This window comes from Strigops habroptila, chromosome 4 (assembly GCF_004027225.2).
Source record: "Strigops habroptila isolate Jane chromosome 4, bStrHab1.2.pri, whole genome shotgun sequence".
NCBI lineage: Eukaryota > Metazoa > Chordata > Aves > Psittaciformes > Psittacidae > Strigops > Strigops habroptila.
Genome location: NC_046358.1, coordinates 85,011,039 through 85,034,849, shown reverse-complemented (window position 1 = coordinate 85,034,849; position 23,811 = coordinate 85,011,039). Strand labels below are relative to the sequence as shown.

The window sequence follows — 23,811 nt, the reverse complement described above, 5'->3', positions numbered from 1 at the left end:
CCACCAGACAGCTCCTGCCCCAGCTCCTCCTCGAACCGATGCGCAGCATCTGACACCGCTCTCGCCCCTGCGCTCCCCAGCATTGTCTGACCCATTTCTTTGGACAAATCCCCCCATTGAGCATCCAGGAGCCGGAGCACAGAGCAGATAAGGAACAGGTCTGTTGGGAAACAAGAGCTCCCGGTGGAGCTGGGGGCAGGACGGGCTGGGGAGCTGCAGCACAACAGGTTGGGGAGCGGAGAGGCAGCTTTCCCTGCCAGGTTTCAACAGCAAGGAAGGCATTTGATGCAAGAGCCACCCCTGTGATCGCTGTGGCATGAAAACCTTCCCCTCTTGCTCTGGTGTTTCTTGATGCACACTCAGGCTCCTTCAGCAGAGCAACGAGGGGTTTATTGCACTGTCCCAACTGAGATCACAGCTCAGCAGCCGAAAACAGAGGGGCTGGAGACAATGCCATCAGGGAGACATCCCAGCCCCATCGCACCTCAGCATCTCGCATCTCATCCCTCATCCCAAGCACCCAGCTCCCCCCAGTCCCACCACATTGAGCCTCAGCTACATTATGGCAGCGAGTTCCCAAGTTAATCATTCACCCTGTACAAATACCCAGCTGGGTTTGGGCTAGATTAGGAAGCGTTCTCACCATTTATAAATAGCTGGGTGGTGCTCAGGAAACTACCGGGGGATGAGGCAAAAGGGAAACGTGACTCTCCCTTGCTTCTGGAATCCCACCCAGGACACGGTGAGTCACGGCAATGGCGCAGGATCACCCAGAGAAAGCAAGGGCTCAGGGCTCACCTTTGGTGTGCTCCTCTGTGGGGGTCACCCCCAGCTTCTTGAAGTAATCATCTGTCTCGGGGTCCACCACCAGGAGCCTGGCTTCGTTCTCCCTGGACTTGATGTGGGACACCACCTCCGAGTGCCGCAGCCCCTCCACGTTTATGCCATTCACCTGCAAAGCAATGGCATCAGAACCACATCTGTACCCCCCCCCGCAGCTGGTCCTGGCTCACAGACCCCCAGAGCAGCCTCTGCATTCTCTAAGGAATGGGGTTTTCCTTGTTTAACTCCCACTGGGATGATAGGAAGGCTACAGGCTTTCTCCTTCCCTCTCCAGCCATGGCCTCCTACCACTCCCCACCTGCCTGGTCCCCTGCTAGAGCATCCTTTGTGTTACCGCACACCTCTGCCTGCATCCCAAGCACATCCATTGGGAAGCACAGAGCCCAGGCTCCACCATCACCTCATCCACTCAGGTCCTGCCAAAACGCTCTAGCTGCCCTCTTCAGTGATTCCAAACACAGCCTGCACCTTGGATGTGCCCCATGGATCTCAGGCTGCCTACAGGGTACAACCATGTGCAGGAGCGTGACCTGCTCCCTGGCCCAGCCCATCATCCACCCCTCTGCCACGGAAAACCATGGATTTCCCATGTCCCCATGCCTGCTGCATGGATTCATTTCTCCCTTCCTGGCGTGCGAGCCGGGACCTGGCAGGGAACGTGATCCCCTGCTCCGATTGTTCCCCGCAGCGAGGGGACAATTGTGATTTGGAGGCATTGTTCACGGTGGGGAATGAATCGCCCTTTGTCCCGCAGGGCAAGGGCTCTGCAGCCCAGCCCCTCGCTGCTGGACCTGATTCTGTGTGAGAGACTCCTTTTCAGTGCTCCAGCTCATCTCCAGCAAAGCCCAACCCATCCTTCACCCATCCAAAGGCAGTTTTCCACAGGACAGCAGAGCCATGAGCTAATTCAGCTTGGGCAGAGAGTGCTGGTGGTGCAGAGACCACCAGGAATGGGGTAACCTCCTCTTAAACACAGCTACTCCATCACTACAACTCTGTGGAACAAGACAAAGGCTTCTCAATCTGTCTAGCACACAAAGGCCTTCGTTAGGAGAGTGGAGAGCAAGTTTTGTTGGGTTTCCTACGCCCCACATAACATTATCTCTGCATGCTTTGGATGCACACAACTGCCACCATCACCGGCATCAACACGTTTCTATTCCTCCTCCTCCTGCAAACAGACAACTGCCTTCTCCTGTGCCAGAGCACACAGATTCCAGAGCTGAGGACCAAGCCCAGGAGTGGGATAACCCCATCCCAGCCCCACAACAGACCCAGTGGAGCCAGCTGCCTGTCCCAGCAATGAAGGAACACGGGCATACACTGCAGAGCCTGAGCTGGGCCAGCTCCAACCTTTGGGCTCCCCTTTGTGTTTTGGATGCCTGAAGATAAACCTGGAGCACAAGCAGGTCCTGAGGGTCAGGACACAGCTGCAAGGGCAGGGATGGAAATGGAACCCCCTGCCCAGGCTTTGCAGGTGCTGGAAACCTCAGCTGCCGGCTTGTAACCCTGCTCCATCCCCGGCAGCATCCTCCTGCCACCCCAGGTCACCCCAATTCACAGCCAGCGCTCACCCTGGGTGAGCTCAGCCAGGCAGCGCCGAGCTGCTCCCCCCGGCCCCACACAGGGCTGGGGGGCATCAAATATTTATGAGAGCCCCACAGAGCAGGCTGGGAGGGGATCGAGTTCCCGAGCTCGCCGGCTCACCCCTCATTGCTTTGTGTGTGCCAGGCACCCGGCCAGGCACCCATCAATAAATAACACAGCCCCTCGCCGTGACACCGCGGAGCCGGAGCCGCTGCCCTGCTCCCTGCACCACGCTGCTCCCTGCCGTGCCTGGGCACTGGCTGCTGGCTCCGTCCCACTGTCCATGTGCTGCCCAGAGCACAGGCAGCTCGGGATGGGGAACCTTGTTCTTCAGGAAAAACACAAGACAAACAAGCCAAAGGGAGGGTATTTCCCAGCTGCATCAAAACTTGTGTTGTCCAGCACTCAGAGACCAGGAAGATGCTTCCAAGAGCAGTTTTCCTCCCATTCTTTCATGATTTAGTGCCTTAAAATCTCTGCAAAGTTTTTTCCCCTCTTTTTAGACACCAGAGGGTGGCTGGGCAGGAGGCCACCCCCTGCCCTGCGCTGATGGTGGGATGGGTCCCATGTGTCCCCACATCCCTTTCACTGCTGTGGGCAGATCCAGCTCCAGCACAGGGTGGCATCAAGCAATGCCACCGACTATGGGTGCTGCAAGGGGGCAGATGGGCACCCATCAAGCACCTCATCTGTCTACAGGGTCCCATTGCCACCCCTAAGCCACTTGGACAGGCACAAGGGCTGCAGTTTGCCTGCGTGACCCTCCTCTGTGCCAGCAGGAGCCTGGAGCATCATCTGGACTTCAGCATTCACAAGTGCCCACTTTGAATGAGCTGCTGAAGGACCACAGAGACACTGCCTGAGCACCCGCATCAGTCTCATGGCTCTGTGACAGAGGAATACAGGGAATTCTGATGGAACAGATCATGGGATGGGGGTTTGTTTCAGCGTCAGGCTTCCCGAGGGTCCCGAATTACTTCTGCAAGAGGAGAACAGGACCTGGCTGGGCAGGATTGAACATCCTTGGACCACACCAAGGGAACCCCGGATGCTCCCAAGGCCAGCATGTGCCAAGCCCTCGAGCCATTACCTCCACCAGCCGGTCCTGGGGCCGCAGCCCCGATCTGGAAGCCGGTGAGTCGGGATCAACCGAGCGGATGAACTGCCCCGGCCGGGACTTCTCGCTGTGCAGGTTGAAGCCGTAGCCATTGGGACCCTTCTTCAGGTGGCAGAGACGTGGGCACAGCTCCTTCTGTCCATTTAAATCCTGATTAACGGAGCAGACAAGAACACGGTGGTTAATTTATAGGTTTGGCTTTGCTCTGAAGCAGATGCAATCATAAATAAAGCTACCAAGGAAGCACCATATCTGCACCCTGTCCTCCCGCTCCCCCGAGCAGGGACAGGGGAACAAATGAATTTCCTCTCATTGAGGCTATTTTAGAAAACCAATTGTCCAAAACCATTCCAGAGAAATTAAAACAAAACAAAAAAGTGCATTTCCTTCACCAGAAACAGCCCAGATAAAGCCCACCCATGCACCAAACCCACTCCAGCAGCAGTCGAGCCCCACCAAACCTGAGATGAAGCACACAGGCTGAGACACGGGATTAACCTTAGTTATTTATTTAAGGCAGTGCCATGCCCTTGGTCCTGGTGACAGCAGCATCACCCGTGGGTACAATCACCTCCCAGTGGAGGGGTTCTGAGGACTGGGGTGATGAACCCCACTCTTGTTGTAGAACAAACAGCACAGGAGCATGTGAGGAGTTTAGTGCTTTCCCTCCCATCCATGGAAAATGCTTTACAGCTCCTCAGGAGCAACAAACACTTCTCTCCTCCAGGTCTGTAGGACCCATTATGTTCCCTTGGATGTTGTTCCCCTCTCCAACCCCTTCCTAGCCCCTGCAGCATCAGCTCCAGCACAGCACCAGCTCTGGCACAGCACTGCATCCCTAGCAAGGGGTATATGGAGCATCATTTTCATCTGTGGTTTAAAGCAAAACAGCCCCTGTAGCTGAGTTTTAATCTTCCATTACAATAAGTGCCGCAGGAGGGGAGCGGTGTGAACAGACCATGCTTTTTTTCACATCACATTTCTGGTGAAATCTCCTACAGCTTTTCCTTTCAAATCAAAATCCCACACAGCAATTTCCTCCACGCTCCGCTCCAGGCCAAAAGGCACTGTCAAACACCAAAACCTGCCCTCCCACCCCTGCCCAGAGATATCCTCCCTCCTCTGACACCTCTGCAGCAACTCCTGGCTTCATGCTGACACTGCCTGTGCCAACAGCTCCTTGTACTCCCAGCACCTTGGGGTTACTTCTACAAAACACCCCCAATGTTGTTTAAAAGCTGCTTCCTCATCAGGAAGGGCTGCAGGAGCTGGGGGCACCCAAAAGACCTGGCCTGGCCAGCACCCATGTGAGGGACCCCAAGGATGATGCCAAGGAGCTCCAGTCACTCATGGACCCTGTGTGGCACCAGGCAAAGGACATTCCCCACTGTCACTGTGGATGTTTCCCCCTGGAACTTGCTTCCTCACCTTGAGCTCTCCCAAACACAGCCCTTGTGGGCCAGAGCACACAAATCCCACAGAAAGGGCTTGGAAATGAGCCAGCAGCGCCCATCATGGGCATCAGGGCACGCTCGGACCAGCTGCAAACTGTACCTGAACATTTCATAGAACCCCAGACTGGTTTTGGTTGAAGGGACCTTAAAGCTCCTCCAGTTCCAAGCCCCTGCCACGGGCAGGGACACCTTCCACTAGAGCAGGTTGCTCCAAGCCCCTGTGTCCAACCTGGCCTTGAACACTGCCAGGGATGGGGCAGCCACAGCTTCTCTGGGCACCCTGTGCCAGCGCCTCAGCACCCTCACAGGGAAGAGCTTCTGCCTCAGAGCTCATCTCAATCTCCCCTCGGGCAGGTTAAAGCCATTCCCCTTGGCCTGTCCCTACAGGCCCTTGTCCAAAGCCCCTCTCCAGGTTTCCTGGAGCCCCTTCAGGCACTGGAGCTGCTCTAAGGTCTCCCCCTCAGGAGCCTTCTCTTCTCCAGGATGAATTTGCAATGCAGTTTTCTGTTAAAAACCCCCTTTTGACATCAACGTCTCAATGCACAGGTTCTGAAAAGGGGAAAATCATCAGTGCAGCATCCACTGCTGAGCACAGCCCAGCTCCTGCAGCACAGGATGAGGCTCCCAAAGCTCTTCAGTCACCTGCTCAGCACAAGCCAGGCCCAGCTCCATCACACACCATGACCCTGTGCGCTCATCCTCTCTCTTCCATATGGATCCAGCACGCCTGGACTTTTCCCATGGCCCCAGCGCAGTCGGTTCACCCTGTCTGCAAACATTTCCAGCCTGCCTCGAGTTCTTCAAACACTGAAGAAAACAGGAAATGATTCAACTGGTCAAAGCGGGTCGGATCCACGCGACCTTAAAGGACGCAGGGGGCTCTGTACAGCTCAGCAAAGGGGACATGCTCTACAAGCGGAGGGGAATACGTCTGAGATCACCTTTTGGGTTTAAAAAGGACCTTTTTAAACCATTTTCCTTTGGTAAAAATGGTTTTTTTACCAAAACATCGGTAAAAAATGGAGCAGCATGAAAACACTGAGAGAATCACCTTAAAATGCCACGCTTTAGGTGCCATCCCAGTGCGGGATTCCCGGGACTTGGCAGGCAGATGCAGGGGGAACACACCAGCAGGGCAGTCCCCTCTGCCTTGCGTGATCCCCCAGGATCACCAGGGAAATCAAGTTCCTCTATAAATAAACCACAGAGAGGAAAGCTTCATCTGCAGGATCCCTTTGGCTGCGAGCATGGTAACCAGTGCCATGTCCTACATGGGGGTCATTCTACTTTCACCCCAAAACCTGCAGTTCATGGTCCTTAACTGAAATGGATTCCAGATCTTTATAAGTAATTAAACCCCCTCCTAATTCAGCATCTGTTCGGAGCAGAAATCCTCAGACAAAACTGCTTTTCCTCCTGCAGAGATGATCCAGGGCTTTCGCTGGGCTCTTAAACCTCCCAACTCTAACTCTAACCTTAACCTTCAGCCACTGAAGAAAGCAGTTCTCAGCCCCCAGCTCAGCAAAGCCCCTCTGTGGGGCTGAGCACACACTGCTGCTCCCCTCGCTGCACCCAGCCCATGCTCCAACACCCCGCACTGACGTGCTCTCGACACGGAGCCGCTGCAGCTCTTGCCAGCTCTGCTATTTATTTGCTATTCGAGCGGTGCCAACGTTCCCTGGTTGTGTTCTGGGAAGAGATTTCCTCAGCTCCCGCAGGGATTTTGCCTTTGTGAAACCCAAACCCCGCCACGAAGCGTTCCCTGAAGCCGGGGCACGTTATCTGGGCTCGCCAGAAACCCGCCAACACTCCCTCCTGCAGAAACACTTCAGTTCTGCTCTGGAAGAGGTTTCGCCTCCCTTTCACACGCCAACAACATAAAAGGTGGTTTGAGTGAGTTGGATTCACATCTGTGCTATAAAGCAGCAAAAATTAACTGTAGTTTTGTCTATTTGCATGCAAAATCAATTACAGAATGAAGCCAATTTCTTTTTTCTAGGAATCCAGATACTGCCAGTGGCCACTAATTCCATAACCCGGATTAAGAAGCAACAGCACATCATACTCCACCTCTGTGTACTCCATCTACACCCATCCACAGGCATGCACGTGCCAACAAACGCTGCGTGGATGCTACGTGCCAGTGAATGCTGTGTGGACAGTAAGCCCATTGCCACACCACCCTGGCACTGCTGCTCGAGGCAAATCGTGGTCCTTTTAGAAGGAAAAACGTTTCGGAAACGCTGCTCAAGCTGGTCCATTTCAAGTTGCACAAACAAGACATTAAATAACAATGAAAGGCTTTCAATTAAACATTAAACCACCCCAAATACCGCTTGGGTGCTGCCAGCTCTCACAAAATCACTCCAACTCTCACAGCACCTGATTTGTTTTTTCCCCCCTTCGAGTTTCCAGTGCTGCTGCTGGGAACCGGGTCCCCCAAGGACACCCTTTGGCTCACCAGTGTCCCATAAAGCCACCAGGTCTTACTCGACCTGGATGTTTCAGGCACACTCCACCACAGAGCTGGTGTCACAAATGTCACCGGCTCTGATGAACAGGGGGTTTCCATGTAACTAATTAGCACATGGAACCCCCATGCAGGCAGAATCTGCTCAGAAGGACCCAACTTGGTTTTTAATGTTTCCTAAAACAAAGGATTGCCCCTAGAAAAACTCTTCCTTTGCTCCAGCACCTAGAGATGAGCTCAGATCAATGTCATGAGGCTGCTAGTGTCAGAGACCCACTGACCCTGTGCTGTCCCTGTGCTCCCCTATCACCTTCCCAAGTGTGCTATCTCACACAACCAACCTGTGCCTTCAAACCATCACCCATAGCCTGACTTGGAGCAGGAATGGGCAGGAAAAGGGCTTCTCAAAGACCACTCTCTGCCACACAGGCATGGGTTTTGAGCAAGAACAAGGATGCTGCAGGCTGCACGATGCAAACCTGCCAGCAGGAATGGCCATGGGTCCAAACCAGCGATGGCCAAGTCCCAGGACCATCTCCAGCCTCTCTGCCACACAGCTCACTGTGCTGCACAGGCAAATGCACACCCCACCATGGGCTAAAACACCTTGAAAAGTCATTTAGGGGGTTATTCCGGGAATAAACCACCACTATCAGCATAGACACCTGGCTCTCCAAGGTCCTCCGGGATAGGAGGAGGAAGAGAAGGACAACAGAGCACACACACAGAGCTAGTCTAGTGGCCATGGCCAGGTCAGTACCACCTACCATGGGAGCCTGGTGGCTCCCAGCACACCGTGGCTTCTGCAGACCAATGTGCCAAAGCCATGATGCTGCTGTGCACCTCAGCAAGGGGAGTCACCCCTGAACCTCCTCCATGGCTGAAGGGATGTTCTCAGTACAGCTGGGAAGCACACAGTGTCCCAGGCAGCATTCCATGGCAGCACTGAGATGGGAATGGGACCTCCAGCCCCACTCATCCCCACTGGAACGAGGATTTGTTCAAACCAAGCTGAGCTCATCTGCCACAGGCGTGACAACCACCTCTGCCCCATCACAGCATCAGGGCTCACCATCTCATGGGCTCAATCCTGCTTGGACCACCTCACCCACAGCACTCTGCACCACCAGCACCAGCCCCAGCCCTCCACGGCCCATCCCAGTGGGCTTTGCCATTTCCTGGGAGTGCCCAAATAGGCTCTAATCGCCGCTGTTGGGAATTGCACCACCTGGATGCACTCCAGGCTCCAGACCGCCCTGCGACACGTCAAACCTTTTCTCCTGTGCCCGGCAGAGCTGGAGAAAGCACAGGCAGGAGCGTTCCTGCCCCGTTTACATTGTTCACATACTTTCTTTAAGCCGGCTCCCGTGGCGTTTCCTCTCCTTCCACATGTGGTTTCGGTCAGAAAACGCCTCCTTTGCTCCCCTGCTCCTTGCAAAGAAAACCTCTGCAGCAGACCCCACTGCGGCCAAGGGACACAAGGCTCCTTTCCTGCCCCAGGACCACCTTGGGACACTGAGATGTCGTGGGAGGTACAGGGGACACTGCTAAGGACCTCAGCGTCCATCCCCATTGTCTTGCCTCAAGATGGGACCTCTCCGCCCCCTGCACTTTGGCTTCTCTGCTGCAGGCAGCGAGTACCAAGGGATGTGTGGGGAAGGATGCTCAGGGAGGGATGCTCGGCCACCTTTGGGGGTTACCAAGGAGAAAGGCAACTCCAGCAGTGCAGGATCCTGCCCTGAACCCAAACACCATCAGGCAGAGCAGCGAGGGGCAATGGTGAGAGCCAGGAAGGAGGAATCCATGCAGGAAGGGGCCTGGGGCTACAGCACCACCAGAACAAGGGGCCCATTTACACCCGGCCCGACATGGGCACCCTCCCTTGGCAGCAATGGTTCTGCTGGCAGCCGAGCTGAGCCCCGGGCAAGCTTTAATTGCCACTATTATTACTACAATGTCATTGGAAGCTCAAAGGCTGCTGCCTTTGCTCGGAATTGAGGGATGCACTTAAGTTTAAGCAGATGATCTGGGAAGGGGAGGTGGCTCCGCACATCCCCAACACAAAAACCCACTGCCTTTCACACTACGAAGATGAGGAAAGCTGGGAGAAGCAGGAGCCCTCCCCACAGCCCTGCTCGCCATGAGAACCAGGGAGGCTTTGGGCTCATGCCATGGCCAGGAGCAGGAATACCGCCTCCACCCACTGCCGTGCCAGGGACCCGCTACAGCAGGGCTGGTTTTCATTCCCCTTCCCCCAGGAATGACTCAAGTTTTCCCATTAAAGCAGCACCAGAAAGGGGGCTATTGTAGCCCTGCATCCCCCAGGGCCAGGGGGACCTTGGTGACACTTCAGGGAGAGCCGAATGATGATGGCAAATGTCAGAGGAGCCTTTAAAACAAGCCTGAAAGCACTGCAAGGGGGGAGGCAGAGCACCCCCATGCCTGCACTGCAGGGTGAGGACATGGCAGCAATCCCACCATCCCCACCGCTGGGAATAGCAGAGCGAGGATGCTCCAGGGCTTCCCAAGCCCTGGATGGTCCTCAGCTCCACACCAGGATGCTGTGGCCCCCCGCACGCTGCTGGGAAGGGCTCTGGGCCTTATTCCCTCATTCCCTCCCTCTTTCCCTCATTCCCTGCCTCCTTCCTGCACACGTTCCACCCAGCTCCATCCCCCGGCTCAGACTCAGCCAGCGCCGACCCGGCTCAAGCTCCAGATGTTGGTGAAATGCTATAAATAACAGAGGGGAAAGGGGAGCCGGGGCTGGCGGGACGCCAGGCTCACCCAAACACAAGCACATGTTCCCCTTCCCCGCAGGACCACGCTGCACCCGGCCACAGATGGGGCTGGGGAGAAGGGAGGCAGTTCCAGCACCCACAGGTTCCTCTGAAGGATGGGACCCCCCCCCCCAGCATGCACATAAGGGGGGTAATTGGGAGGTTTTCCACTAACCAGGCCAGGAATAAATGCTCAGGCAGGACCCAGCTCCGTAAACAACCTGCTTCCATTTTTACACAGCCACAACCCTAATTACACCCGCCCCGTCAGCCGAGGAGGTGTTTTGGCTCTGACACCCGTGGTCAAGAGAAAAACCTTGTTTCCTTCTTCCAGCACAGACCCAACAACGTGACTGACGCGCAGTTAAAGCTCATTGCTTCACAGCATCACCTGAGCAGCAGCGGCTGCTTCCTCCACATCACAACAACCAAGAGAAAGCACCAGATGCTCCAGGGAGGAGAGAGACTGTGGCAGTCCCGTGGCAATTGCTGCCCTGAGAGAAAAGGAGGGACTCGAACACACCTGAGCTGCCACGAAATATCTCTTGGCAGAGCCTGAAATGAGCAGAGTTATCTTAAACATCACCACAGTTATCTCAAGCATCACCGGGAGGAGAGGAGGGATGCTGCAGGTTCCTGATGGTGCTGGAACAAGCACCTTGGTGTCAAAGCCTTGCGTCACCACCAACCCAAACTGCCCGGCACAGCCCTCCCCTGCCCATCCCGAATGCAGGGTCTGGGCTTTGGGAGCTTATTTCAATTGCTGCCATTATTCAAATTGCTCCAATTATTTCAATTGCTCCAGCTGGGTTGGACTGATAGAATCACTAAAATAATAATTCAGGAGGGTTTTAACCAGCAAAAGACATTGAGCTTTGTGCTGCTTCCCCCCCACAGCTCCCCCAGCATCCTCACTGCACCCTGCGGGCTCAGCCTGGCGCCCTGGGGCTTATGGGACCCGCACTGGTACCCACACCCGGCGCCCTTTGGCTGCATCCCACTGCTTTCCCAGCCAGCACAAAGGGAATGGAGTGAGGATGGCAGAAGAGCCAGGAGACAGCAGAGAGTTTCCAATGAGCAGTAGAAGGCATCCAGACATTGGGATCCACAGCGCAGTGCTGCTGATGGGGTGATGTGGGTATTTTCAGGGAGTCTCCAGCCCTTGGTGGATGGGAGCACTGGAACAGGGGCTGGGGTGACAACAGGTCCCTGCATTGCCCTTGACACGGTCCCTGTGAAGAGGAGGAGGATTAGATGCGCAATGGAAACCCTGAGCCCACAGGACAGCTCCCATTCGGCCAAGGAGCAGCAGGATGATGCCTGCAGATGGGGACTGAGCCTCAGCAGGGACACTCGCCCTTCTATAGCAAAGCAAAAGCAATCAGGAGAAATTAATGAGGTTCTTCACTGTCCCCTGGCACTGCAGGAGTAGCAAGAGGAGGTACAAACGCTCCCAGAGCCTTGCATCAGTGTCCGGGTCTCCCCCAAGCCCGTACATCCCAACCCAGCCCTTTCCAGGCGCTATGGGATGCAAATCCCATGGGAGAGCGAGATGGCTGTACCAGCTCCCCGCTGCAGAGCCAGCCCCAGCCACAGCCCCAGACATGACAAAAGGTTATTATCCCGAAACTGCCGGGCAGGAGAAAACAAGAGCAGGAAGGATGTGAAGGGTGGGGAGGACGCCTGATCTCCAGCCCATGGTGACAGCGCTGCCAGGCTGGGCTGCCCTGCAGGACAGCACAGCACCTGACCCCAGCACCCTGCACCACAATGGGGTGATCACAGAGTGGTTTGGGTTGAAGGGACCTTAAAGCTCATCCAGTTCCAACCCCCTGCCACGGGCAGGGACACCTTCCGCTAGAGCAGGTTGCTCCAAGCCCCTGTGTCCAACCTGGCCTTGAACACTGCCAGGGATGGGGCAGCCACAGCTTCTCTGGGCACCCTGTGCCAGTGATGGGAAAAGCATTTCTCTTATGTCCTCCCACCAATATTTCACCTCTAAGCAACTTGCTGCCAAAGAAATAAGAGCTTGACCTTATCCACTGATGCCCCAAGTGAGGGGTAAGCCTGGATTTGCCCCTCTCCACAATCCCAGCACTGTGCTGCAGCTCCAGCCACGGCATTATGGAAATCCCTGAGCACAAAGGGGCCTCTCAGGAGAGGGGCTGCAGCCAGGCCATGTCCTGCTGAGGACCACACATCCCCACTGGGGATAACCCTGGGTGAGGTTCCCCACAGGCACATTTCCCTGGCTGATGTGGGATCACCATCCCAATCCAGCTCCGTGGGGTCCATCTGGTCCCCTCCAGCAGCGATGCCTCCGGCTGAGCTGTCCCGGCCATTCCTCTGCAATTCCACAGCTGGGGAATTTCTCAGCCACAAGTTGAGAAGCAGCTTTTTCCCCTCCCCATTTGCTGGCTCAGAGAGTGAAGGGGCTGGAGCTGGGGCTGGAGCCAGGAACAGCAGCACAGGCTTGGCTGGGAGCTGCGAGCAGCTGGCCCGGCCCAGGGAGACACAGGCAGGGAAGGAGGAGGATGGAGGAGACCGAAACCACCATATGCATGTGTTCTCTTTAAGAGAGAAAACTTTTCCAGCACCATCTGCCAAGGGAACATGCAACCGGGATAGCAGCAAGCTCCCCTGCTCCAAAGGGATCAGCTCCAGGACAGCGTGTGGCAGCAGCATGGGTCCTGGCAGGCTGAGATTCATCCAAGAGGAGGAACAGGGGATCTGTGTTCTGGGTTCAAATGGATCTCACCAGATCCAGAAGGATCTGTTTTCTGGCGGGTAGGAAGGAAAGGAGGCAAGGAGCGTGGGTGACTGTGCAAGGCTCAAACCACTGCTGGAGCTGCTGGAACAGGGGGAAAAGTCCTTCCCATGCTCGCCACGAACCCCCAGGCGAGGGGAGGGATTGCTGCGGACAATGGGAAGGCAGGCAGAGGTGCTGGGAATGAGCTTCCCGGAGCTCACAGCCCCTCGGGGAGAGCCGTGCCCTGCTCCACAACACCCCAACTCAGAGACACAAGTGCCACCCACGGCAGCATCCTCTGCACAGCTCCAGGGACACGCAACAGATCCCAACCGGAGCCTCCTGTGCAGGGCATGACCCACAGCACACCCTGCGCCAGAGCCTCGCGCATCAGACCGCTGACCACAGCCTGTCAGCCCGCCCTTTGGACTCCCCTGCTTCTTACTGAGGCCAAGCCTTGAGCAAGCACCAAATCACTCATTAATGCTGGCCCCATTCGTTACCTTTAATAACCCCGGGTCATTAGCAGCAATCCAGTCACACCAGCTTTGTGCTCCCCGTGGTGACCAGCTCCGCACCAGTGATGCTGAGGGAAATCCCCCTCGAGATGGTGGGAGCTCTCGTGCAGTCCCCAGCAGGTCAATATATAACCTGCAGCCCTGCAGAAAGCTGCTGTTGGCTGAGATATCTACCATGGAATGGGGAAGCCTGTGTTCTGCACCATGGACCATCAAGGACACAGCTCCTCATCCTCCCCCTGGGGCCATTCCCTGAAGGAAGAGGCCGTGGAGTGCTCTATTTAGACTTGCAGAGCCTAATAAACCATGTCCAGGGTGAAGGACACATCGCACAAGCCATACACTGATCCTTCAGGGCTGATCTTCTCCCTTTGCTCTGCCACCAAGCCCACCCCATGCCCAGGCTCAGAGGATGAGGGATGCAATGGGTCCTTTGGATGCACCGGGATGCATCCGCAGGGCAGGAGGAGCTGGGTGCAGCCCCGCACGCTTGCTGCACGCTCCCCACACACCTTCCAGCTCCCACCACTGTCCCCATCACAGGGACATATGTGCACATCCCCAGCCTGGCCCCTGCCCGGGAAGGGGGAGAACAGGCGCTGCTCTGTGAGCGCCGGGACCAGGGAAGTTCAAGAGTTGAGCACCAATATTTGTGTTGGCCGGGCGGCACGGCTCGCTGGAGGAAACGGGGCAGGGGGAGGGCTCCCGCCATCCTCTGCATTCCTCAGAGTGAAAGTAAAGGCAGAGCTGTGGCACCCGTGCTGGGCTTAACCCCATGTGAGGCCGTTTGTGTTGGAGAATCCTGCAATAAAACAGCCAGGGGTGCAAGCTGCCAGAAAGCAGGAATGAGGGGCCTTGCTCCCAGCCCTCAGCTTGACACATGAGCTATCCCCTCCTCCCAAAACCCCCAACTCAAAGCTTGTGCACTAAATCTGCCCATCGTGCTGAGCTGGACACAGCACACAAAGCTCTCAGCTCTGCCTGGGGCTCTCCTTAAGCTCCCTCCGCAATTCAATCCTCCTTCATCCTCCCATTGCAAAATTAGCCTTATCCCACAACACTGCTGCTTCATCCTCCCATTGCAAAACCAGCCTTATCCCACCACACTGCTGGAAAACACGGGATCAAACCCAGACCTGACGCAATCGGGGAACATCATTGTTCACTCAGCTCATTCCACCGTGATGCTCAGCTCCAGAAATGACATGTTTTAAACCAAGCTCCTCAACAAGGACAAGACCACAGAAGATGCTCCTCGTTTGCCAAGTGCTAATGCTTATCTGCAGCCGGGGCAGCCCCTCCGTGCTGGGGCAGATAAGGAGGTTCGGAGGCAGCTCTGCCGAAGGCGGGTGGTCCAGGGCAAAGTGTGTTCCCAGCACGGGAGGATCTCCTGTGATAACCCCGGAGGCAGCGCCAGGCTCCGGCTGCTCCTGCTGATAAACGCGGTGAAGGCGGGTGCGCAGTGCCCGGCACACGCCGGTGCTGGCTGTGGGGCTCTGAGCAGCCTCTGAGCCCATGGGAAAGGCTGAGGAGGACCAGGAAGCCACAGGGAAAGCAGGAACAGCCCCAGCACGGTGCTTATAGAAACAAAAGAGGGATCCAGGTACCAGCAGAACCCAGCACCCGCTTCAAGGAGCAGCACAAGGCGATTTTGAGCCTCACGTTCAGGCTGTCCCAAGCACCTCTCCAGGACAATGCGGGGTTCCATGTATCCCATCCCAGGTACATGGGACTCAGAGTCAGTCAATGGGAGCCCTGCGCTCATTAACAGCTGCCAGACAAGAGCAGGATCCCTTCCAGGCAAAGCAGACTATTCACCCCGCTTAGAACTAATTAGGGTTTGCCTTAATTAAATCCTGCTAAGCATGAACAACCCCAGGGCCGGAATTAACTGATTTACCTGGGATGGCCTTTGGCTGCTTGAGGGACTGCTCGCCCAGCATGAACGAGCCAGCCCGGCACCAGCTACGGACATGGCAAGGCTGAAGCTGTGGGGGCTTGGGAAGAGGCACCGGACACAAGCCCCATGGCACAGCATCCCACCCCAGGGGATGCTGGTCCAGGTACAGCTCCATCCCCAGGGTGGGAGCTCAGCCCACCAAGGCAGGAGTGGATGGATTAACCCTCCTGCTACCCTTTGTGCCGCTCTTCTTTAACAGGATTAGTCCCTGTGAGTCCCTAAGAGGGTTTAATCCCATAACACCATGAGGGGAAAAGTGGGAGTCCTGCTGGGGCCATGCACTGAATGGGGTTTACAGACGGTGATGGAAAGACCCAGGATCACATCCAGACACCAACATGCTGCTGCTTCCAGCCCCAATCCCTTCTCCATCACACGGGATGGATCAGTGCTGGGGCTGCAGACCCCACCAAGGGAAAGGCAGAGCCCGAGATGCCTGCAAAGCAGCCCAGTACCCAATGGGAATGGTCTTTCTTACCTTCTCCTTGCTCATAAAACTACTTTTAATTTGACTTTCCCAGACTCATCACTAACAGACATCTGCCACCAGCTTATTTTACCCAGTAACAAACTCCTGCAACGCTTTAGTGGGAAAAGAGACACACTCAGCCAACAAAACGCAGCTCCAAGCCTGGTTATGGTTTAGACACACGCAGCAGCAGGACCAAAACACTCAGGAGTCCAAGCAAAAGCTGTAATGAAACTAAACCACGGTACAGATCTTGCCAGGAGTAATTATGTTGACAACTTGGGGTTTAATTCCTTATTTATAGAGACCTGTGGATCTGCAGAAATCCTTGGCTGATCAGGAGTTTAATTTTCTCTCTCTCATACCCCAATCTGGAGTCTCCCAAGAACGCTGCCTGTAAAATCTCCATAACTAGAGATAGACCAAGGACACGGAGCCAAAACCAGCTTGATTTAGACCTTAATTTATACACTGAGTTCTCTTATAGCGCTGGGTAAATCACTCCACCTCACAGCCTCAGTCTCCCAGCCCAAAGGGCAGGAATGAAGCACACAGAGGCAATGCCACAGCCATCACATTGCACTCACATGCTGTCGGGGCTGCAAGCAGTAAAGGGATGCTGCCTTATGGATTGAAAGGAGCACTTTAAAACCTCACCAGGGAGTTGGGTGTATCTGGCCAGCAGCTGGTCCCCTTCAGCACAGGAATGCTGTAAGTCAGCATTCACATGGCACCTTTGCTCCATGTGTTTCCATTCCCCACAAGCAATGCCTTAACACCAGCACCCTCTCCCTCGGGTGGGAGCAGCCCCAAGGCAGGAGGAGCTGGGATTCACCCAGACCTGCAGCATCACCACCAGCTCCAGGGTCAAACTCCTGGAGATGCCTTATCCAGCCACACTCCACAGCGGCAGCAGGGACAGTCCTGGCTAAGCAGCTGGAAGCATGCGGTGTGTCCCCTCCTCCACAACTCATCTGGGCCTTGGGAATAAGCAGAGAATCCAAAAAAAATAAGCAAACCCAATATTGTTCTAGGGTTTCCTCCACTCCGACAGGACCACGAGCCCCATCAGCACTGAGACACGGCAAGGGCTGGAGCAGAGCCCCAGGAGAGGCTCTGTGCCGCTGCCAGGGCGCACGCAGAAAGCCCTGGTGCTGCCAGATGAGTTTTAATTTGCTTGAAACCATTTAATACTTTTCCTATTGAACAGAGCCATTAAAGAGCTGGCGAGGAGCCACTTGCAATGGGGCTGTTATTAAAGCAAGCTGCCCGAGCGCATCCCTGCGAGCAGAGGAGAGGGCCAGGGCTGGCTGTGCCGGAGCAAGCTGCATTCCCAATGCCTCCCATTTAATACCAGTTTTCCAATCATTTTGAGGGAAAGCTTTGGATTACTCAAGGATGCAGAAGGGAGCATCACCGGCTGGACCACACGCAGCATCTCTTGGTGCCAGCACCACGACCAGTCCGCATCCAGGCAATGGGCTGGGATGCAAATACCCCACATACTCCTTTCCCCCTCCCAGGGAGGCGCAGGGTACCAGGGGTGACCCCAATGTCCCCCCACAGGACGGGGTGTCCCCGGGAACAAAGGCCCTTGGCAGGGCACCGCTCCTGCTGATGCTAATCTGCCTCCTGCCTCCCGCTCCCTTCCACTCGCTTTGTGTTTCACTAAAAATACCACAGCAGAGGAAGTCTCTGCGCGGGGTGGATGCTCTCCTCCCCGGGAGGGGCTTCCTGCACTGCCCCGGCACTGAAATAACCCCCAGTGAGCTCCTCCATGGACCCGCTGCCCACACGGAGCCCGGGCAGGAGAGCTGCTGCCCTCCCTCTGTCCCACAGCTCCAGGGTGCTTTGGGTGACAAAACAGTCACAGAACGGTTTGGGTTGGAAGGGACCTTAAAGCTCATCCAGTTCCAAGCCCCTGCCACGGGCAGGGACACCTTCCACTAGAGCAGGTTGCTCCAAGCCCCTGTGTCCAACCTGGCCTTGAACACTGCCAGGGATGGGGCAGCCACAGCTTCTCTGGGCACCCTGTGCCAGCACCTCAGCACCCTCACAGGGAAGAGCTTCTGCCTCAGAGCTCATCTCAGCCTCCCCTCTGGCAGGTTAAAGCCATTCCCCTTGTCCTGTCCCTACAGGCCCTTGTCCGAAGCCCCTCTCCAGGTTTCCTGCAGCCCCTTTAGGCACTGGAGCTGCTCTGAGGTCTCCCTGGAGCCTTCTCCTCTCCGCACCCCAAGCTCCATCCCCGCACTGCTGGGCACTGGAGCTGCTCCTGAGCCCACCCACAGCACCAGCACTGACTCTGCCCCATGACACACGATGCCGGGAGCCCAGCACCATCAATAATGCAGCAGGGTCAGTGCCCGCATGGGGCTGAGGCTTCCCCGCAGCTCCACCGCTGCCATCGGGCCCACATCAAGGTGCTGATCCCAAAGGCAAGGCTGGCAGCACCCGCCTAAAGAGCTGCAGTGGGAAGGGCAGGGAATGCTGCAGGGGCATGGGCACAGCTCCATGAGTTTCCCCAAGCTCTGCATGCACAGAGGTCCAGGTTGGAACCAGGGCTGGGGAGCGCAGGATGCTGCAGGGAAATGCTTTAATTTAAACCATGCCCTTTATTTTTTGGTTTTTTTTCTTTTAATCACATAATTACTGCAGACATTTCTGCTCATGGCGGGTTTATTACATCTTTGTGGTTATTCTACAAGCCTTAAAGTTTGGGCCTCAACTGAGTTGGCAAAGTTCTCCCAAAACATCTGTCCCGAGTTATTCCCCTTCCAGCGCTCCGGCAGAAAGCTGCCGGCTCAGGATGCTGCAAAGCAGCACAAAAAGCTCTTATTCCCGACCCAAACAGGAGTGTAAATATTTACTGCCTCGATGTCAGCGCTGTCGCACACCTACAGGTCCCAACAGGCACCCAGGCACCCATCCGTCCTCCTCCAGAGCCCAGCACCTCTGCCCCAAGGCACACCAGCTCCTGCCCAGTGCAGTTCTTGCCAGCAGCAATGCTCAGGTGACACTGACACTGTCCCTCCCCAAGCAGAGACCAATTAACAACCGGCACCTAATTTCCCTACATTAAAATTCCCAGGTCCAACAGGCTGCTTGAATCTGGCAGCTACAAGATGTGGCTTTGTTTTCCAATGCAAAGGTCCCTTTGCACACCCATCCCCTGCAGTCGTGCTGTGACCGGAGCAGGGATGGAGGGGAACTGCATCACTGTGAACGTGTCTCCGTGGCTTTATGACTGTTGTTTCTCCTACAAACACACCTGCAGAAGGCAGTGAGGCAGCAAGTCCCAAGGGCACAGAATGGTTTGTGTTGGAAGGGACCTTAAAGCTCCTTCAGTTCCAACCCCCTGCCACGGGCAGGGACACCTTCCACCAGAGCAGGTTGCTCCAAGCCCCTGTGTCCAACCTGGCCTTGAACACTGCCAGGGATGGGGCAGCCACAGCTTCTCTGGGCACCCTGTGCCAGTGCCTCACAGCCAGGCAGCACGGCTCAGCACCAGCCCTGCAGCACGCTGCCTTTTCCATGCCGTTAGCCCAGGCATTCCATTAACAGCCACCAGCAGCTCCCCCTGCAAAGGCACCTTTGCAATAAAAGCAGCTCACAACCAGGCACCCAGCACCCAACACACCCAGGGCAGCTCCTAACACCTCCAAACCATCCAGCCAGATAGAGCCAGAGCCCTGGGGAAAGCAGAAAGCAGCCCAATGGCCACAAGAACATATGTGGGACAGGGGAGCATGTGCCCTGTGGCTTCCACTCCCAAGGGATGCAGCATGGCAAACCCCTCCACAGAGGTGGGTGCAGCAACATGGGATGGGGCAAAGCAGACCCTGGTCCCAGTGCCACTATGGTCACAAGTCCCCAGGGTGCTGGGGATGGCAGCACTGCGATGGGTGCAGCAGCATGATTTAAATACATCCTGAATTATTCATGGCATTACCCTGGATCCTGGAGCACAAGGTCCTGGATCCCAGGTCTCAGCCAGGGGTGCACATTGACCTCCCCATCCAGAACAATGCTGGGGGCCATGCTGGCCATGCCCACCCTGCATCACCTCCCACCCCCGGTGCCAGATTTCCCTCCCCTTTGGCTCAGTCACTCCTTGCTTCGGGCTGCACTGAACAACCCGGCCTCAAACCAAGGAAAACTGCAGCTTTACACAAATAAATGCTGCTCAGTGAAATGCTGCTCCATGAGAGCAGCCCCGAGCATCAGCACCGGCTCCCCAGGCCTGCAGGGGGAAGGGAGCTGCTCTTCTCCTTCACAAGCCCCAAATGTGGCTGGGGACCAATCTCAGGGTGGATTCCAGCTGACACAGCCCCACTGCAGGGACAGAATTGCCCCAAACAGCCCCCCAAGCTTGGAACTGTTGGTCCCAGTGCCTGTGACCTGCAGGATAAGGGTCAGGTTAGAGCTGTCCCATGGGGAGACATGGTGCTGGAGCACTGAGCACTGCAGGAACTGGGGTCCACCATCACTCCCCTGGCCTCCAGCTGTATGGGGATATAGCTGGAGCACCACTTCACCCAGACCGAGAGCCTGCAGCAGGTCTTACCCCTTGAAACCCTCATACCAGGGTCACTCACAGCCCTAGAATGGAGAAGGGATCTTGGCCAGGAAAGCCTGCAGGGCCCAGCTCTACACAGAGCTATGACCTATGGAGTCAGGAGCAAACCAGCCATTGACCCAAGCCTCTGCAATCACCCAGCTCACTCAGCACTGCCCTGTCCCCAACCCCGCACTGGGGACATCACCCGAGGGTCCATTCCCCTTTGTTGGGCTCAGGCTCCATCAAACACCAGCTCCAGCACAACGAGCACCAAGTGCCCCAGCCCTGCTGCCTCCAGCCCCTCTGAAGCTCAGGCACTTCTCCCCCTTTTCCCTGTCCCACCCTCTCCTTGGAGGAGCCGAGACCCAAAGGCCGGAAAGGACCGTCCTGTTCCCCTCGCCTGACTTCCCGTCAGCACTCGCTGTTGGATTGGAACCAGCAAACGAAACAGAGACAGGATAGGAAATCCCCAGCTTGGAACGCTGTCCCCAGCCCTGCCCAGAACAGCTCCTCTCCCACCGACCGTCCTGGGGGCAACCAGAGCCCCACTGCACCGACCCACAGGGAAACGCACCCATCACCATCATATGGACCTTTAAATCATGCAATAGGTAAATAAACAGTGCCTCCAACCCTGCCCCTGCCAGCCCAGGGAAGGGGGATCCTCCTCTGAAAGATGCCAAACAGCTCCAGAGGGAAGGACCAGGGGTGAAACCTCCTCCTTATCGCCGGAGAGGCATATGCCTCGTGCCAGCATCGCCTCTTATCTGCACAGGGAATGTCTTCAGCTGCTTCTCCATCGGGAGCTCCTGAGGACACGAAGCTTTCCCAACTTTCCCACCTCCCACCAGCAAGTTCTGGGCCAGCATCCAGCCACCACCCCACTTGTGAGGTGGGGGAACAGAGGCCAACCAGGCACTGCAGCTCCACAGGGAGGAGGAGGAAGAGGAGGAGGAGTGTGCCTATGGCAGCTCCGTGATGGAGGAGGCTGTCACGCATCTTTGCTCCCTGCCAGCAGCACAGGATGGCTGCAGAGCGGGGACACAGAAGGGGATAATGCTGCAGAGGTGCTGGAGTCACCATCAGCCTCACAACAGCTTGTGCCACGTTCACCCCAAGGAGTGCAGTGCCCCACTGTTATCTGCCGAGTGCGAGGCTGCGCCGTCTCCAGCACGGCCCCAGCGGCGAGGCAGCCATGGAAACTGGACCTTTTCCACCCCAAATTCTTTCCCTTTTGGAAAGGAGTTTACCAATAAAAGGCACTTCACTGCAGAATTGCAGTGCAGGCCCTGGCCACTTAAAAAACAGCTAATTTCCTCCCTATTTGAGCAAAAAAGCTGAGAACACATTCGTCCCAGATGTTCCCTCCCTCCTGCATGTAACAGAGGGGAGAGAAGCTCATTCAGCTTCACCTCATCCGTGGTCCGTGCAGCCTGTCCCCACGGTGGGCAAGACCCAGGCTGGGACACAACCTTAGCTGAGGCACCATGGGGTCACTCATCCCGGGGCTGATGACCCCCCAACAGCTCCTTGAGAGACACGGGGGGGAAAGAGCAGCACCGCTCCAGCAGCCAACACTGAGCAAGAACAAATGAGCCCAAGGGGGTGCTGCTCACCCGCTGCTCCAGGACACAGCGGGGTCCCCATAGCCAACAGCCACATCCAGAAGGTATTTCCCAACGGGAAGCAGAGGGATGTGCCCCCGGGGTGTCTGCACCCATTCCCCATCTCACCCTCACCTTCCTGCTGCCGTGCGAGGAGAAGCTGTGCGAGTGGCGCTGGAGGCTGTCCCCGCTCAGCTCCAGCTGCGGCTTCCACACCTCCCCGTTGTCGCTGCCCACTGACTTGGTGGGGGACACGCCGGAGTTGAGCAGGATCCCGCTGTGCACCATGTCCTCCGTGCACGTCAGGCGCAGGCTGCACAGGTACTCGTCCGTCTCCTTGTCCACCACGAGCAAGCGGGTCTCTGTCTCCACGGCTTTGATGCGCTGCACAACCTGGAGAGGAGAGGAACAACTGAGCTGAAAGCCAGGGACCTGTTGGGGCAGCAGGAGCTGGACCCAAGGACCATCAACTGCCCCACACACTCCTGCAGCTTCAGTCCTGCTACAGGGTACAGGTTCACTGTCACGTCCAGCCATTGGTGATGGGGGAGAAGGGAGACCGCAGCTTTAGGGGAACCCCAAGATGGGGGTCTGCAGTCCTGGGTGATGGAGATGGCTCTTTCCACCCCATGCCCTGCAACCCACAGGGCAGCTGCACTCACCACCCAGGATCAGGGGCTTCCACAGAGGCTGCTTCATCACCTTTGGAGCATCAGAAACCCTGCTGCCTGCTTTTGTCCCTTGGAGGGACCACACAACCTGTCCCACCAAGCAAGCCACCTTGCACACCTTCATTGCCTTCATCTGGGGTGTCTTTCTTGCCCTGTACCCAGGGCAAGGCAGAGAGCCAGGGTGCAAAGGGAGGCACCAAGCACCCATGTGTGCATTTGGTGGCTGGGTGCTCCCCACCACGCTGGTGTTTTGGCTGAAATCCACCCAGGGTGGATTTATGAAAGAAAGAACCTGGTCTACCCATTCATCCCCGCTCTGTGCTGAGGGCCAGCAGAGATAAGAGAAGCCGGTGCTGGGAGCAGGAGATGGGCCCATCCCTGCTGGGATCCAGCTCCACACAGCGCTGAATGGGGACCATTGTCCTGCTGCTGCCCGGCTCCAGGAGGGATCAGTGACTGGCAGAGGCTCTGAAAGGAGCTCACGGTGTCAGCACGGTGGGAAGAGCCGGGAGGAAGAGATCCCAGCCAGACAAGGTGGGGAAATCACAGCAGGGTGGGCTGTGATGGGAGCAGGGCACATCCAAGGCAGACACAGGAGCAGGGTAAAGGGAATCCAGCTCCCTGCACAGGCCTTCACCCGGAGGAGGAGAGCTATGCTGTTCCACAGCCATGGGGTGACCCTGAAGACCACAGAGCCATGACCCCCCCAGGAGTGCTGGGAACCCCCCAGAGCAGCATTGGGCTTCCTCACAGGGCTCCTGCTCTGATCTAGGTCACGCTGGCCAGACAACTGCCAAGGTTAGGAGCAACAAAGGAGCCTAATGCACAATTAGCCAGCATTTATTTACTCCCTGCAAGCTCCATTCAAGGTCAACAGAGCCGGTATCTGCGAGTGAGACAAAAACCACACACAACCAACACGAAATTTATGGACTGCAGACAAGGCTGCTTGTCCCAGACCAAGCGATCTGCTGCAGGCTGCAGCCTGTCTCCATGCGCCGCGGCAGTGTGCCCAGGGCTCCCATCCGTAACCA

The 23,811-nt window shown here is 56.4% G+C and overlaps 1 protein-coding gene across 3 annotated transcripts in view; it reads right to left on the bottom strand.

The window, feature by feature from the left end:
- The window catches only part of SLC9A3R2 (SLC9A3 regulator 2), a 32,979-nt gene that overhangs the window by 5,789 nt on the left and 3,379 nt on the right, over positions 1–23,811 (bottom strand). For all 3 annotated transcript variants that reach the window (XM_030485102.1, XM_030485103.1, XM_030485104.1), the window contains exons 2-4: positions 22,242–22,499; positions 3,521–3,697; positions 799–952 (exon numbers count right to left, since the gene is read on the bottom strand). In XM_030485102.1, the coding sequence (XP_030340962.1) occupies positions 799–952; positions 3,521–3,697; positions 22,242–22,499 (589 nt within the window). The remainder of the gene's footprint in view (positions 1–798; positions 953–3,520; positions 3,698–22,241; positions 22,500–23,811) is intronic.